Here is a 16469-nt window from a genome sequence, read left to right on the forward strand (position 1 = left end):
GAGGGTGGTGAAACACTGGAATGCGTTACCTAGGGAGGTGGTAGAATCTCCTTCCTTAGAGGTTTTTAAGGTCAGGCTTGACAAAGCCCTGGCTGGGATGATTTAGTTGGGGATTGGTCCTGCTTTGAGCAGGGGGTTGGACTAGATGACCTTCTGGGGTCCCTTCCAACCCTGATATTCTATGATTCTATGAAATGACTAGCTTTCCCTGGCATAAATTCTGAAAGCCTCTGTCTCCTCAACTCATCCTCTTTTCCAATCAGAATTAGTTCCACCTTTCCTCAGTTGCCTGACACAGGACACTAGTCTGGCCCACACAACCTTCATCAGGGCTCAGTCATACTCACCATAGCATCTGTACTGTGTTTGTTGGGGAATGGAGAGAGATTGCAAGACAGACCCATGCTGTCCCAAACACAGGCCTAATGAGACAGCTTCAGAGAAGAGCAAAGAAGTTGCCCCAGTTTATATATTACTGCCTGAACTCCAACCCTGTAAAACATTCTCCCTCCCAAATCTCCTGAGAGTCGTGTCAGGCACCCAGGACCCAAAGGACAGATTCAAGTTGTGATTGCATTTCACTTAAAGGTTCTCAGCACACTCTTTCCACGGGATTTCCTCTCCTCTGGTGCCTTTACGTGCTTAACTTCATGGGGTTTTAATTATTTACTCATCTACAAAATTACAGCTCAATATCAAGTGAAACTCCTTTGGTTTAAAACGTCTCTCAATTTCTGAACCATTTGCATATTAGCTGTACACACTAAATGGTGCACACAGCCACCTCTGGGTGCCCAATGTACAAAATAAGAGCTGCACATGGTAGAGTCTTGGTACAGACAGAAAAAAAAATGGACCTACCTGTAAAACAGATCAATTACAGACTGCATTTGCACAGAAAGAGACCCATTAGAATGCCTGAATTGGGAGCACATACAGCTATTAGGTTTGAGATGAAACCATGGTAGGATCTATTGCAAAGTTACCCACTGTGAAATTATCTCATTTATGAGCTCCACAAATGTAAATAGGTTTCAGAGTGGCAGCCGTGTTACTCTGCATCAGCAAAAAAAAAACTGAGGAGTACTTGTGGCACCTTAGAGACTTACAAATTTATTTGGGCATAAGCTTTCGTGGGCTAAAACCCACTTCATCGGATACACACACACACACACACACACACACACAGACATGAAAAAATGTTGTATATTTGCCGTATTTCTCATCTGCAAAGAGAAGCTGTTGTCCCGATTTATGCTTGGTGCCTTCAATGCACAGCAAATACATTCTTCAGCTAAAGTTAAAAAAATTTAGCCTCCTGCCTCAGTTTCCTTGTAACCAAGCCCACACTGCATTAAGGGACACACTGACAAATAATTAGCCCCATGTATGCTTCTTGAAAGGCAGGAGGAATCAGATGAGGAATGTGGCAAAGTAACTGGCTGGACACATGAATGACTCCTTACTTCTGCCACTTGGTGATGTTTACAAGAGGAAAGCAACAGACTAATTTTCATTTGCTGCCTCAAGTCACAAACTCTGCTTGGAAATCATAACCAGGATTTTAAAGTGCAGGTCAGCAACTTGTCTGGCAGGCAGCAAGCAATTCTGTTTCACTTGTTCAGACTGGCTTTCCTAGGATTTTTTTCCTAGTTTGCCTGAAGCAACCTGTTATAATCCTGGGTCTGTAAACAGACCTATCACTGCACTATCTGTCCCCACACCAGGGAGCAGCAGACTCTGTATTCTATCACCTGCTGAGAATATCCTCTTCCCCCAAACCCAGCAAATTCCTATGGCTGAGAATAGAGGAAGTATAAGAAGATACTACTATACATGATCAAAACAAGAGTGCTTTGACTAGACTAGAAAGCTGAAGTCAATCAACTTCTCCTTTTCACTATAAGCAGAAAAGAGGAAAAAACAGTGCTCTCCACTCCATCTTGACTATGACTGACTGCTCCACTGTCAGAGGGTGCTTCAGAGTACAGTTTACACCAAACAGGTTGGTCCCTCTTTTCAGCCCTCCAGTATATCCATCATGACCTCTTGAAAGCAGAAGCCCAGAACTGAACATACACAGACATGCCATGCCCCTAGTAAGGGAAAGGACGTGCCAGCCATATTACATTTATAGCAAGCCAGGGGAGGAGAGATTCCTGGGAAGAGCCTTTTTGTAACAGAGTATTTTGCTGAATTTTCAAGCTCCATGCGTTGAAGTCTCTGATCTGACTATGAGCACTGAGAGTTTTGGTACAATAAGATGAGAAAAAGTCTGTGATATTCTCAGTGCACAAGCAGTTGGCATAGACTCAGACTAAGTCCAGAGGGGACTGTGGTGATCATTTACTCTGCCCTCCTGCACATTGCAGGCCATAGAACTTCACGCACCACCTCCTGTAATAGGCCAAAAAGCCTTAGGCTGAGTTACTGAAGTGCTCAAATCTTGAAGACTTAAAGTTAGAGAATCCACCATTTACTTTAATTCAAACCAGGAAGTGACTCATGCCCAACACTGCAGAGGAAGGCAAAAAAGCCCAGGGTCTCTGCCAATCAGATGTAGGCAAAAATTCCTTCCTGAACCCAAATATGGTGCTCAGTTAGACCCTCAGCATGTAGACACCTGGGACAGAATTCTCTGTAGTAACTCAGAACCCTCCCCATCTGGTGTCCCATCTCTGGCTATTGGAGATGTTTACTGATAGAAGTAATGGATGGGCCATGTGCCACTGTCAGCAATCTCAGCATACCATCCCCTCCATAAACTTATCAATCTGAGTCTTGAAACAAGCTAGATTTTTTGCCCGCACTGCTCCCCTGGGAAGGCTGTTCCAGTACTTCATTCCTCTAATGGTTACAATTCTTTGTCTAATTTCAAGCCTAAACTTATTGATGACCAGTTATAACCATTTGTTTTTGTGCCAACATTGGCCCTGAATTTAAATAATTCCTCTTCCTCCCTGGTGTTTACCCCTCTGATATATTTATATCTCGAGAGCAACCATATGAAGGTTGGTCTAAAATACAGTATGGTCCTTGTCCCTTTATTCCCTCTTGGTTTCTTCCATTCTTTTCCCTCACTTTGCTTCCCTAACCCATTCTTTGGTGGGTTTGTTCTTTAGTTTTTCCTTTTTCCTCCCTCCCAACAAAAAAAACAGGGTTGGAGCTCAGAGCTTTACAATATTCTCTTGCAGCCATGTATATAAATACAGCCAGGTGTCAATGCTGGACTTAGTTCACATCCAGTCTTTCAGCTTACTACTCCTGGGGCCCTATTCTCCCCAACTAGGACAGAAGTAAGTCCCACTGACATCCATGGGAATCACTTGAATCTATGGGTGTAGAATACAGCCTCCAGAATCTCTTACGCATTAAAGAGCTCTATAGTCATTTCTAACTGCCAGGCGGTAGATGTCAGTAGACCTGAAGAGCCACCTGAACTTGCAAGTCCTCTCAGCTTCTATCAGGGCTGGTGTCAGGGCCTGGGCAGCCCGTGTGCAGGGGTCAGTTACCAAGTTGTGATCAGGAGAGGAGTTGCAGAGCCAGAGTCAGGAGCCAGTCAGGGGTTCACGGCAAGAAAAGGTCTGGAGCAGAAGCAAGCAGGCAGTCTGCATCATTGCTCAGACAGCTCCCTGAGACAGCTTCTTGGTTTGTATACTGGCATGGGCCAATCAGTGGGCTTCAGAGGCCCACTACAGAGGCTCCATTGGGCGGTACTTCCTGCAGTGTCTAGTCTCACAGGGTCCCACAGCAGAAACCCAGTTTGAGGGTCTGGTGACAACACAGAAGTGCTGGCAGCCCAGAATCCCCAGGTTTTAGTCCTGCAGGTTCTTACAGCGTCTATGAAAGCTACTGTTTAGATATACAGCAGTGAGGTGGTGGAGAGGGGAACTGACATAGGAACTGGACCAACAGCCATGGGGGAGGCCATCTCATTCTCTCTGCTTGCTTGCTTTTCACGTCCATTGGTCTTTTGCAGCAAAACTGATCACATGCCACAGTTGCAGCAGTTTCTAGGGAAGTGTGTTCACTCTGGGATTAAATCTGCATTTTCAGTCCCCCTTAAAGAGTAAAAATTGGGGGAGGGAAAATATGCTGTGTTCAAGTCAGTGTATGTTACAGCCTCTTTCAAAATGCAGTGACGTCAATGGAAAGCCTCCCGGGACTTCAGTGGGCTTTGGATCAGGTCCTATATGAAAGCCAACGTCTCTTTTAGTAAGATACATAAGATCCCCAGATTTGAAAGCATAAAAGAACATCTAGTCTGAGCTTCCTGCATAGCACAGACCACAGAATTTCTCCTAGTAATTTCTGCATCAAGCCCATAAACTTCTGCCTGCGCTTTTAAGAAAAACATCCCGTCTGGATTTAAGAACTGCCATGATGGAGAATCCACCACATCCTTTGATAAGATATTCCAATGGTTACGTACCTCGCTCTTTAAAGTTTGCATGTGATTTCCAGCCTGATGAGAAGCTGGACACTCCATCTAGGTCATTTTAATGGCTGGCAGGTTCTCTCATTAACAAGGGACAATTAAAGTGAGAAACCTTACATATCCACAGCTTCATAAGACCAGGGAGGTAGCCCCAGATTTGAGACGAGGTCAAACTTCTTGAAAAGTCAGCAGTGGAAAACTCAAAGGACTCTCCTTCTTCCACGACACCCAGCTGGGCTGCTTTTACTTCAAACTGACCACCCTGTCAGCCTGTATTTAATTGTTATTTCCTCCCCAAGCCCTCATGTGGAATTTCCATAAGACTGAGTCACAAATGAAGTCCAAGGGATTATCTGAATCCTGTAATAAGATATCTTTTCTTATTTACTCTGTGCCATCTGGACAGCCCAACCCTTTGTTACAGCTCCTGTCCTCTCATGTAGTAGGCATTGAGTATGAAGTAAACAAAGTAGCATCTATTGTTTCAGCAAAGCAGGTATTGCAAGAGCAAGCACTAGAAAAAGGTCACTATGAAACCCAATGGGATCAGAGGAGGAAAGTTATCCTCAGCTACAAAGCAAAACATATCTACATATAACAATAATTTGCAGGTCCCACCTAAGATATTCTTGGGAACAATTTGTTTTGCTGTGTTCAGCTTCCACAGCAGAGCAGAGGGTGGGGGCAGTCAGGGCAACTGACCCGTGATTTTCTGCCCCAGCTCACGTGTAAGTCAGAGCAGTCTGGGGGCTGCTCTAACTTATGCCAGCCACGTACCGTTCCCTAGGAACTATATGCCAGCTGGAGACAAATACACTCTAGTCACTCCCTCATCATGCCCATCCCATGCACTGGGGGCTATGGGGAAAGGAGCATAGTAGCCAGCTCTATGCCTGCTGGCAATGCCTCCCCCAGCAAGGGATTTAAGGGAGCATATTTGGGCCGAGACTCTACCCCATTATTTCTGCAGCCTTCCTTATGTGCAGACATGTCTCTCTGCTCTCCTTCCTTGCAGACACAAATTTAGAACTGCCTCACACAAGCCTGCTGAGCTGGCACCTTGTATCAGTGCCAATTTTTAGATATCAGACATGCTGAATCAGGGAACGGAGGACCTGAAAAGTTTTACCTATCTTGAAGAAATTATTCCCATGTCACTTCATGCTTTCTGCTCTGCTAGTATTTGGCCCTGGCTCAGGGCCATGCCCCAACTGCTGTGTCCTGCCAGATTGAAAAGTCATGCCTATAAATCTGGGACTGGGCAACAGGGAAGGTAAAGGTGGCACCTGAATCCCTGCATGCTGGAGTCCCCACAATGGAGAGCTGAAGACACAAGTGCTGAGATAAGCACTGGGAAAATGATATTCCACTAAGCCAGCCTGGCACTTAGTAAAGATCCCCCGTATTCGTTCATCTTTCCATCTTGCAGCACCGAATGGGGAAAACCTCAGACATTCACAAGAGAAGGCAACACTGGAATCAGATTCAAGCCATCACCATTTCTGATATGACATCATCCATTCTTTACAGGAGGAAAAAGACGACAATAGCAGCACTATAGTGGGAAATCTCTCCATAGCAGGAGAGGACAAAGATATGAAACACACTCAGCAGATTTCCTTAAAGCACTGCCACAGCCTGAGCTCAGTGTCTCAGGCATTTGATAAGCAGATGTATATGTAAAGAGGAAATGTCTACCTCCTAGAAGTTTTAACATGAAGCACTGAATGTGCGTGGAGCCAACCATCATTGACTGCCTCCCAAAGGGCAGACAAAGGCTCAGGTCAAATGGCACTGGGTGCTTTAGCCTGCAAAGGACAGAGAGCGCTAAGCCTTTCCCACTCTGCCACCTTCTACACTGGGGTAAAGCATACCATTGGAAGTTCAGTAGCACAGTGTGCATCCACATAATTCAGTTTTGAAACCACACTACAAGCCTGTCCCACAATAACGTCTGAGACTTATTAAGGGAGATTGTTTCATACATGATTCTGACTTAACATGGTTCATTACATGTCCAGAAACCACCTCAGATGTGCTAATAGGGTTCCTGGTGGGACAATCTGGAGGTATTAACCCAGATTGCACTCTCACAGCTAAATCCTACCAGGGGAAATTTTAAAACCAGGTTAGCTTTCCCCAGGCCAGACAGTGCTAGAGGCAGGCAGCTGCACCACTATTTGCTACTGACTAGACAAAGTCAAACTGGGTGGGATACAAACACTGTTCTCCTCTGTCACTGTGGTGCTGATCTGCAATTACTTAAAAAAAAATTCAAACCTCCTTCCTGTTAACTTGCAGGTTGAGGAGGGAAAGGGTGTGTAACTGGGCTACAAGGAAGACAGGAAGTGATGATGTGCATTGCCCTGGAGAGAGACCAAAACAGCACCAGGTTCATGGCTGACTGTAAGGGCGGGCACTATGAGTCACTTCTCAGGAAACCTGACCACACCAACCCTGGAGAGATTTCAGAGGATGGGGGAAATAAAATTGACTAACTTTGGATTAACTCTATTCTGCCCAATGAAGAATGCACCTGGTCTGAGAGTGGAGCGAAGAGAAGGGGGAGGAGGTGCAAGGCTTAATCTACTCTTGTATTTTTCTTTATTTCTGTGACCTACTGGGCTACATTACAATGCTGTGCACATGTCATGGGATATGGAGCTTCTCCTCCCTCTCCCCATGCAGGTCATCAGTTCAAGTTCCGCCCATAATGGCTGGAACTCATTCCTGTCTGATGGCTGCTTACTGGCTTTTGTGAAGTGAACCGAACCGATGGGTTTCACTCCAGTTTCTGGTAGCAGGGATCCAGCATCTAAATTCACACCAGGATTGGCAGCCTTAGCAGAGATGTATAGGACTGGATTGTCCATGGACTCCACCCTTATTCCAGATGAAGGAGGCAGCACTCTGGCAGAGCACCCTGGACAGCCCATGACAAAGAGGAGTGTCCTAGCCACTGGATAACAACATTGATGGTTACGCCAGAATGCTGAGATCCAATATAATGAGTCACAGATCATTGCATCAGAAGAGCCTAGAGTAACAAATATGTAATACCCTCAATAACAGTTTCTCAATACAGTTCTTTCTTGAGCATACAAAGGGAGAGGCTATTCTTGGCTTTGTCCTTGAGTAACAGAAGTTTATACAGGAAGAAAGTGGCTGAGCCACTAAGTAACAGCGACCATAAATTCAACACACTTGCAAAAAGATCACACCAATGTGTTTAATATAAGGAAACATTCAGTATTACTGAGATCTATTATACTGCCCACTCTATCCAGGGTAGTGGAAAAAGCATCACTGCTTGATTCATTAAAATCAGACTGGACAAAACACTGAAGTATATACTTTAGAGAACAATTGTGCTTTGTTCATCCCCTTGGACAAGACGACCTCAGAGGTTGCATCTCGAACTTCTATGCTCTCATAATGACAGTGTTGCTTAATTTATGCAACATTTTAAGTCTTGATTAATATTGTAAGTTAGTTACCAGGTAGAAAAACAATATAAAGTAATGAAAAGCCCCACACAGTTAGGACTCTTAAATCCACGTACAATTACCATCACCTCCCATGGCTCATTTAGCCTCCCTCCGTCAACTGTCTGGCTATTTTTTCCTGAAGCTACCTTCTTCATTCAGGAACAGTCAGCTGCCACCAAAGAAGTTCTAGAGGACATTAAAAAGATAATTCTTACTAATATCCAAAAAATAGCTGCCCCCTCAGGGTAGTCAGAATTTGGAGATGCCTCCAAGGAAATTCAAGGGAAGCATTCTAAGTAAATACAGCACCAGGGCTCCACAGCCGTTTTAGGGGGCACTGTGGTAGTGGAGGGGAGACACAAAACCAATACCCTGATCACACATGCTCATTAAAGATTCCGTGGCTAGACTAGTGCTGTTAGCACCAACGTAATAACCAGACTCTAATTTAGGGAACTATATTCTGACTATTGAAATTCCTCCAACCGAACCCCCAGAGGAAAGCATTCCTTCCTCTTGCTAAAACAAACAAAAAGCCGCGTAGGTTTGCTGTTGCAGATTGGTGGTCATGTTCCAGCCCAGAGGCACCTGCAAATCTGTAAAAGGTGAACACACAATTGGCACTTAAACAGTAGCGTTAAGAACTTTGGAACAAAGCTTCTAGAACAAAGGCTCCAACCAGATATTCTATCAACTGGCATGGGACTTATCAAAGGACCAGGAGTACACCTGAAATCCAGGAAGTTAACTCTGGCTGGTCCCATGAAATGTTTGGTTGGCCATAAGACATATAGCCTCAGCAACTAGGGACGCAGTGACACACCCACAAATGTATCTTTTGGTTGCATTCTCAGTTGTTAATGCCCATTCAGGACTGGGATCTGCTTTGGAGGGATGGGATCTGCCTAAACTTGTACAGCTGAATAGCTGATCTAAGGGCTTCCTGTAGATTACAAAACCACCATACCAGTGCACTGCTCTCTGCCATCGAGAGCTGTCCATGCTAGAATATTTCTATTAGTAGCATAGACAACCAATGCAGTGACTGTTTCCAACAGTAATAACAGTGTTCTGATTTAGCCAAGTTTTTAAACACTCGAGGACGTAACACTACTGACATTAGAACGGCCATGCTGGGTCAGACCAAAGGTCCATCTAGCCCACTGTCCTGTCTTCCAACAGTGGCCAATGCCAGGTGCCCCAGAGGGAATGAACAAAACAGGTAATCATCAAGTGATCCACCCAGTCACCCATTCCCAACTTCTGGCAAACAGAAGCTACAGATACCATCCCTGCCCATCCTGGCTAATAGACATTGATGGACCTATCCTCCATTAATTTATCTAGTTCTTTTTTGAACCCTGTCTTGGCCTTCACAACATCCTCTGGCAAAGAGTTCCACAAGTTGACTGTGGAACGGATGGATAGCTGGGCCAAACCAGAGCAGTGTGGGGCCATGTGAATACCAGACAGACAATGTGAGTGAGTGGAGCTGGGGAGCCAGGATTGGGAGGAGCTCCCCTAGTCTGGGAGGGCAGCAGAGTGCTGAGCATGAAGGACCCCGGTGAATCCCAGGCAAAAGATGGGAGTGTTGGACCTTGTAGCTGGTGAGTGGAGGAGCTGGGGGCAGCCGTGAGTCAGATATATGTCAGAGCTGCTGGGATGTGTGTGAGAGCTATCAGAAGGTTGTTGCCGTATATGCGGGCAGCAAGGAGCATTCGGAGATCTGTGTGTGAGTTGGGCAAAAAATGGCATTCTGGGGTCTCTATGGGGTGGTGTCACTTTAAGGAAGATGCCCTTCCCCAATTTCCACAACGCATAGGACCCCCAAATTCTTTAATCTGGACCGGATTAGATATTAGTGGATCTTTAAGTGACGCTGCTGGGACAGTCTCATGCAGTTTTGAGAGATGTAATGCGTTTATCATCAAGTCTGGCTTTGTATGCCTGTCTGCTCCCTGGAAATTCTTTGTAAAATTGTTACAAATAAGAGAGTAAAAGGTATGGGAGATGAATATTTCAACACCTCCCCGCCCTACATCCCCACATTAGCAAGGCACTGCTGCCTTTAGTTCTGGATCAAACCCTGAACTCTCTTCAAACTTTCACAGCCATGACACATCTAGAGTTGAAATGAGACCCAAGTAAATCTAAAAACTTAGATACTATTTAAGCTTCAACTAGACTTTTGTGGGACCACATTAAAAAATGACACACAAATCAAGCAGCCACCTGCTTTGCAGAAAGTGAAATGGTTCCCGAGATTATGATTCACACTGCAGAGCTAAACGTGTTGTTACGAGATAATGGAGCATCAAAGGAAAAGGAAGGACATTCAGATGGACAAAGTTACTGATAAACAGCTTACTAGGCACAAAGACAGGACACCAAGATATCTATAGGATGCATTTGCACCCATTTTCTATAAAACCAAATATTGGCAGGGAACATTTATAGAAACCATAGGAGAGAAGATGCTGCAGCCATACCAGGCTCAGTGCTGTAGAAGGGAAGATGCTGAAGGCTTAGTGAGAGGCAGGATGTTTAAGCCATGGAGGACAGATGCCCTGGCAAGTCTATAGGTTTTATAGCCGAGATACTACCGCATACACACTCCTAAGAATATAAGGGCAGGATGCCAGTACAGACAGCACATACAGGCTCTGTATTTAGCTTGTAAGCGCTTTGGGGCAAGGACTCATTTTTGGTCTGTATCTGTACAGAGCCTGGCACAGTGGGGTCTGGGGCTCCCAGGCATTACCGCAATACAACTACTAAACAGCAGAAATACGACTGCCAGTAGAAGGAGGGAGTGGGATACACAACCTCCCCAGGGACATCTTTTGCTGTGGGTCTACGGGCTGTACAGGGCCAAGATCTGGAGAAGGGGCGCTGCGGTGGGTCGGGCAGTACATAGGGCACATGGGGAGCCAGGCGCGTCGAGGAGACATACAACCCCCCTGGGGCAGAGATCCTACTCCAGGCTCCACAGGGTCCCGCTAGAAGGGCATCAATAAGGGAGCGAGTAGGCTGGGGGGGCGCAGCCCGGACCCCCAGGGAGCCGCGGCAGCGCAGCCAGGGACAGGGGAGGTCCGGCCCGGGCGGGTATTGCGGCCCGGTCCGCGCGGTGGCAGAAGGTTCCGGCCCGGCCCGGCCGAGCGGCCCCGCGCCCTTACCGTGGATGCCGGTCTGGTGAGCCATGGCTCCGCTCGGCTCCGCTCCCGCCCTGGCCGCTGAGTCCCGGGCAGGAAACGGCTCTGGCAGCAGCGCCGCCCGCTTCCGGGTTCCACCGCCTCTGCGGGGCGGGGCCTGGCTGGGCTCCGCCCCAAGGCAGGGCGGTGGGGACCGGGGGGGGGCCGAGACCCTGCACAGCCCAGAGACCTGGGGAGCCCTCGGGGTGAGGGGGCTGCGCCCCTGGCAGGGCTGCGATGGGCGGAGCACCCGGGCTCGCTTAGCCAGCTGGCCATGGGCCTTACGGGCCCCAGTACACGGGGAACGGCCTCGTGCCAGCTGGGGGAGTGGGCTGTGTTCGGCGCTGTACACGCGTCTTGTCCCTGGCCTGCTCCGGGCGCTGCACGCACACCTCGTCCCAGCCCCTCCCACATGCTCTGCTAGGCTCTGTACTCGCACCTCGTCACAGCTCCTGCCCCGCACCCTGCTGGGCACTGTACCCATCTCATCACAGCCTCTGCCCCGCCCCATGCTGGGTTCTGCACACACCCCTCATCCCTGCCCTGCATCGTGCTGGGCGCTGAACACACACCTAGTCCCAGCTCCTGCCCAGCCCCATGCTGGGTGCTGTTCACACACTTCGTCACAACTCCTCCCCCACGCCGTACTGGGTGCTCCCTACCCCAGCCCCTCCTCTGTACTGTGCTAGGTGCTGTACACACACCCTGTCCCAACCCCTGCCCCACGCTGTGCTGGTCACTGTACACACACCTTGTCCCAGCCCCTCCTCTGTGCTGTGCTAGGTGCTATACACACCCTGTCCCAGCCCCTGCCCCACACCGTGCTGGGCACTGTACACAGACCTTGTCCCAGCCTCCACTCCACTCTGTGCAAGGCGCTGTACGCACCTTGTCACAGCCCCTGCCCCACAGTGTTCTAGACCCTATAGACACATGTCCCAGCCCCTCCCCATGCTCTGTTAGGCTCTGTATGCACACCTCATGACAACCCCTGTCCTGCGCCTTGCTGGGCGCAGTACACACACCTCATCCCAGCCCCTGCCCCGTGCTGTGCGCTGTACACACACACCTCGTCCCAGCCAGCCCTCACTGTGCTAGACACTGTACACACACCTTGGACTGCCCCTGCCCCACACTGTGCTGGGTGCTGTACACACACCTTGTCCCAGCCAGCCCCATCCCATGCTCATGCACGAATAGAAATCAACATTGGGGCTGGCACATGCCTGGCAGAGGCAGGAATAGATCCCCGGGTTCTCAAGTCCTAGTTAGGTGCCCTACACACTAGGTCATGTTACTGCTCAGACCCTGTCCCGCGCCTGGTCAGGTGAAGGGGCACTGGGAGACTGAAGCCAGGCCCAACAGGCTGCACCCTGTATCGGTGCCCACTGAACTCGGACATCTGCAGCATTGACAGGAGAGCTTCACTAAGGTGGGACCAGTAGAAAAAGTGAGCCAACATCCCAGCCTTATTATAGCCCTCAATAGACTCCACTGGGTGCTGCCCAATAATATGGAAACCTTGCCCCTCAGGGCCTGTCCCAAAGGTGCCCCTTCAAGTCCTGCCCTCTCTTGGAGAGGAAACAAACTGGCCTCAGCGGCCTTGGCTGAGGAGCGGCCGTAGCTGAATTGCCGGCCAGGGTGAAAAATGTTTTTGGTGCTGCCCCCTCCACCAAGCAAAAAAGACCCCAACCCCACCAGCCAGGCAACCAGCCGAGCAAAATAAAGAGGGCGGCCAATCAGAGCAGAGGAAAAAGAAAAAGCCCAGCAGCACAGCTGCACTGCACCCCATGCAAGTCAGTGACCCACCTGCTTGCTTACCCTCGTCCCAGCCCTGCTTGGGCTGATCTCTGCCTCTAACCACCTGGTGACACATGGGGGCTATTGCATCATCACCTGAGCTCCCAGCATTGGTTGTCCCCATGAAACCACATTTGGGGGCTTCTCCTGGATAGAGAGGAGAGCTACAGCTATACACTCCTGCCCCAGCACCTGGCCTGATGTGCCCACTTCCAACCCTGGGTTGGGTAAATCCCCCTCTAAAATAGCCCCTGTAAGTGCCCGGCAGTCTTTGCTGGAGGCTGCACCATTAAAAGTGGCAGATACCCCATCCCTGAGCCTCCTCTGCCTGGTTCCCAGAGGCTCTTCTCCCAATACAGCTTTTTAATACAGCTGCTATTTTAGATTCTGGGAGAAGTGCTGTTTTCACAAGGCCTTCCCTTGGCATTGCTAGCCACCTGTGACTGCACATTTTGCCAGCTGGGGGTTGCTTCAGTGCCAGTTTTCCCTGCAGGCTCCTACACTGGCTTTCCTGACCCTACCACCACATCCTTGACCTTGATTTTGACTTCTCCAGATCCACCAGGCAGTTATACAGCTGAGCTGCTCTTCTCCCCTTCTCAGTCCTGCTGTGGGCCAGCTCACGGCCACTCCTGGCTCCTACCCTCTGGGGTTCTAGCTGCTGCTGCTGCCACCCCTCAGACATTGTTCCTTGATCTTCCCTTTGCAGCCTCTATCCTGATGCTCAGTGTAACCCTTCCTGGTCCTGATTGCTGTGTGCACACTGAGCCCTTTACTGACCAGGTGCTGACCTGGGTGTCTTTCTCCTTCCTTAGATAACTTGTGGCTTGATTCACCTCCTCACCAGGTTGAAGACACCTATTTGTGAGTCAATCCATCACACCTGTGGCTCCAGAGAACCTAAGCACTTCAATCCTGATGCCTGGCACACTTACACAGCCCCTCCTGCCTCTGCTCCAACTTTTATAGCTGGCTGCCAGGGTGGGCAGGGCTTGATGCTTCTGTCACGCCTTCCTCTGCCAGCCAATCAGTGCCCTCCCTGCCTTCAACTCCTCCCATCAGAGACTTGGTAGGAACTGAGCAAAGCTGAGAGCAGGAGCCGGATTTCTGAGCCCCAAGGTGGAAAAAAGCATCTCTGAAGTACTGCCATGCAGAGGGAGCTTGGCTAGGCCCAGGAGAAATGAAGAAGCATGACAGGTGTTATGGGGATACTGGGGAGCATTGCTGGCTTTGGGAGGGAAATTGATTAAGTTGTGGGGCAGACTGGCAGATGTCTGTGCATGTTCCATACACATTTCATCCTTAAGTGGAGGTTGTGGAGAAACAGCAGCAGCAGAAGGGGAATAGGGGCACAGGAGGGGAAGGGGGGCGGAGGAAAGGGAGAGCGGGGGGCAGAGTAGCAGCAGGAGGAGGTGTTGGGGGAGAAGCTTGAGTCAAATTGGTGACCTAAGGGCAGTGATGGAGAGTTGGGATGGAATTGAGAGGAGCTGGTGGATTTTGATAGGGAGAGGGGTCCAGTGGGACACTCCCTTTGAAATGTATGCATATTGCATGCAGATTTAATCTGTATTGTATCCACATTTTTCAGGCTTTTTGCCTTACCAACATGGATAGGTATGTCTCTAGCCTAGATAAGGAGATGAAGGGTCTGAGGAGGGACCCTAACTAAGATTCCTGAGGAGAGGAAGCTGGGAACAGAGGGCAAAAGAGATAGTGTACTAGGCAGAGAAGGGCAGTTGAGTAATCCTGCCCGGGCAATATGGTGTCAAGAGAAGCTGTAGGAAGACATAGGACAAGGATAACACTGGAAAAAAAGGGGACATAAGAACAGCCATAGTGGATCAGACCAATGATCCAGCTAGACCAGTTTCCTGTCTTCTGACAGTGACCAATTCCAGGTACCCCAGAAGGAATGAACAGAACAGGCAATCACCGAGTGAGCCATCCCCTGTCGCCTACTCTCAACTTCTGGCAATCAGAGGCTAGGGACACCCAGAACATGGGGTTGCATCCCTGAACATCTTGGCTAATAGCCACTGATGGACTTATCCTCCATGAATTTATCTAGTTCTTTTTGGAATCCTGTTATAATCTTGGTCTTCACAGATCCAAGTTCCACAGGTTGACTGTACATTTTGTGAAGAAGTACTTCTTTTTGTTTGTTTTAAACCTGCTGCCTATTAATTTCATTGGGTTAGCCCTGGTTCCTGTGTTATGTGAAGGAGTAAATAACTCTTCATTATTCACTTTGTTCACACCAGTCACGACTTTATAGACCTCTATCATCCCACCTTAGTCATCTATTTTCCAACCTGAAAAGTCCCAGTATTTTTAATCTCTCCTCATATGGAAGCTGTTCCATACCCCTACTCATTCCTCCCCCACTTTTCTGTACCCTTTTCCAATTCTAACATATCTTTTTTGAGATGGGGTTACCAGAACTGCATAGTGTGGGTGTACCACAGACAGTCTCTCTTCCCTAAAACTTAGGCCAAATCTTAGAGTACAACGTGCAGTTTGCTGCTTCTCTCCCACTCTCTTCATCTTCACCTCCAGAAAAACCCACTACTAGCAGAGTAGGTTCTTTACTCTCCCTGAATGAACAGCACAAAGATGCTCAAATCAGCTAGCACCACCTACTGGCAATGACACCAGCTTTGCTGCTTAAGGAACAGGTTAGAAGTCACAAGACAGATTACTTTCTTCCATGGAAGAATGTGTGGGAGGGGACGTGGGAAAGAAGAGGAACTTCTCAGAGGCCTTGTCTGTATCAGAAAACTTCCACTAGTGGAACCAAATGGATTTGAAATAGATTCAGTTACACCACTGAAACCACAGTGCAGATGAACTTAAACCCTTTTAAGCCCCTGCCCTGATACCAGTTTAGTTACATTCAGTAAATTACCAAATTAATACTTAGAGAGACAAGGTGGGTGAGGTAATACCTTCTTTTATTGGACCAACTTCTTTTGGTGAGAGACACAAGATTTCCAACTTACACAGCTCTTCTTCTGACCTCATCAACAGAAGCTGCTCCAATAAAAGATATTACCTCACCCATCTTGTCTCTCTAATATCCTTGGACCAACACAGCAACACCTACACTGCATACAAATTAATACTTACACAGGTGACAAAAACAAAGGAACAGGGATTATCTTTTTATTGTGTGCCTGTATGGCACCTGCTCTCTGGTGCTCATTGCGGTATCTGTACACTGCCTCACTACCATAATCAAACAAGCATCCTTCTCTGCTGCATTACAATCAACACGTGGAAGAAGCCAAACAGAGAGAATTTGTATAATCCAATGTGCTTTTCACCATTTGTTTTCTGCTCTTGACTCAACTTGGACAGTCAAAAGAGTTTCTCTTTTTGCCAATAGTCACTTTCACTTCCTGGTCCTAGCAGAGTGGTTATTTTGGGGTTGTGGGAGGAAATATCAAGCTAAACAAGAGCATGTTTTATTTCCAAATAGGAAAATGTTTGCAAGAACTGATGGCAGCATTTAGTTCAAACCCCACATCTGGGTGCAAAATTATCCGACAGTGT

The 16469-nt window shown here is 48.1% G+C and overlaps 1 protein-coding gene across 2 annotated transcripts in view; it reads right to left on the minus strand.

Moving 5' to 3' along the window:
- Window positions 1-11215, minus strand: part of TWF2 (twinfilin actin binding protein 2) — a 73779-nt gene extending 62564 nt beyond the window's left edge. The window contains exon 1 of one of the 2 annotated variants that reach the window (XM_073352468.1): window positions 11103-11215. In XM_073352468.1, coding sequence (XP_073208569.1) covers window positions 11103-11127 — 25 coding nt within the window. In that variant the 5' untranslated portion in view covers window positions 11128-11215. The remainder of the gene's footprint in view (window positions 1-11102) is intronic. The other variant, XM_073352469.1, reaches the window with a different exon arrangement.
- Between the last annotated feature and the right edge of the window lie 5254 nt (window positions 11216-16469).

This window comes from Lepidochelys kempii, chromosome 7 (genome assembly GCF_965140265.1).
Source record: "Lepidochelys kempii isolate rLepKem1 chromosome 7, rLepKem1.hap2, whole genome shotgun sequence".
Lineage (NCBI taxonomy): Eukaryota > Metazoa > Chordata > Testudines > Cheloniidae > Lepidochelys > Lepidochelys kempii.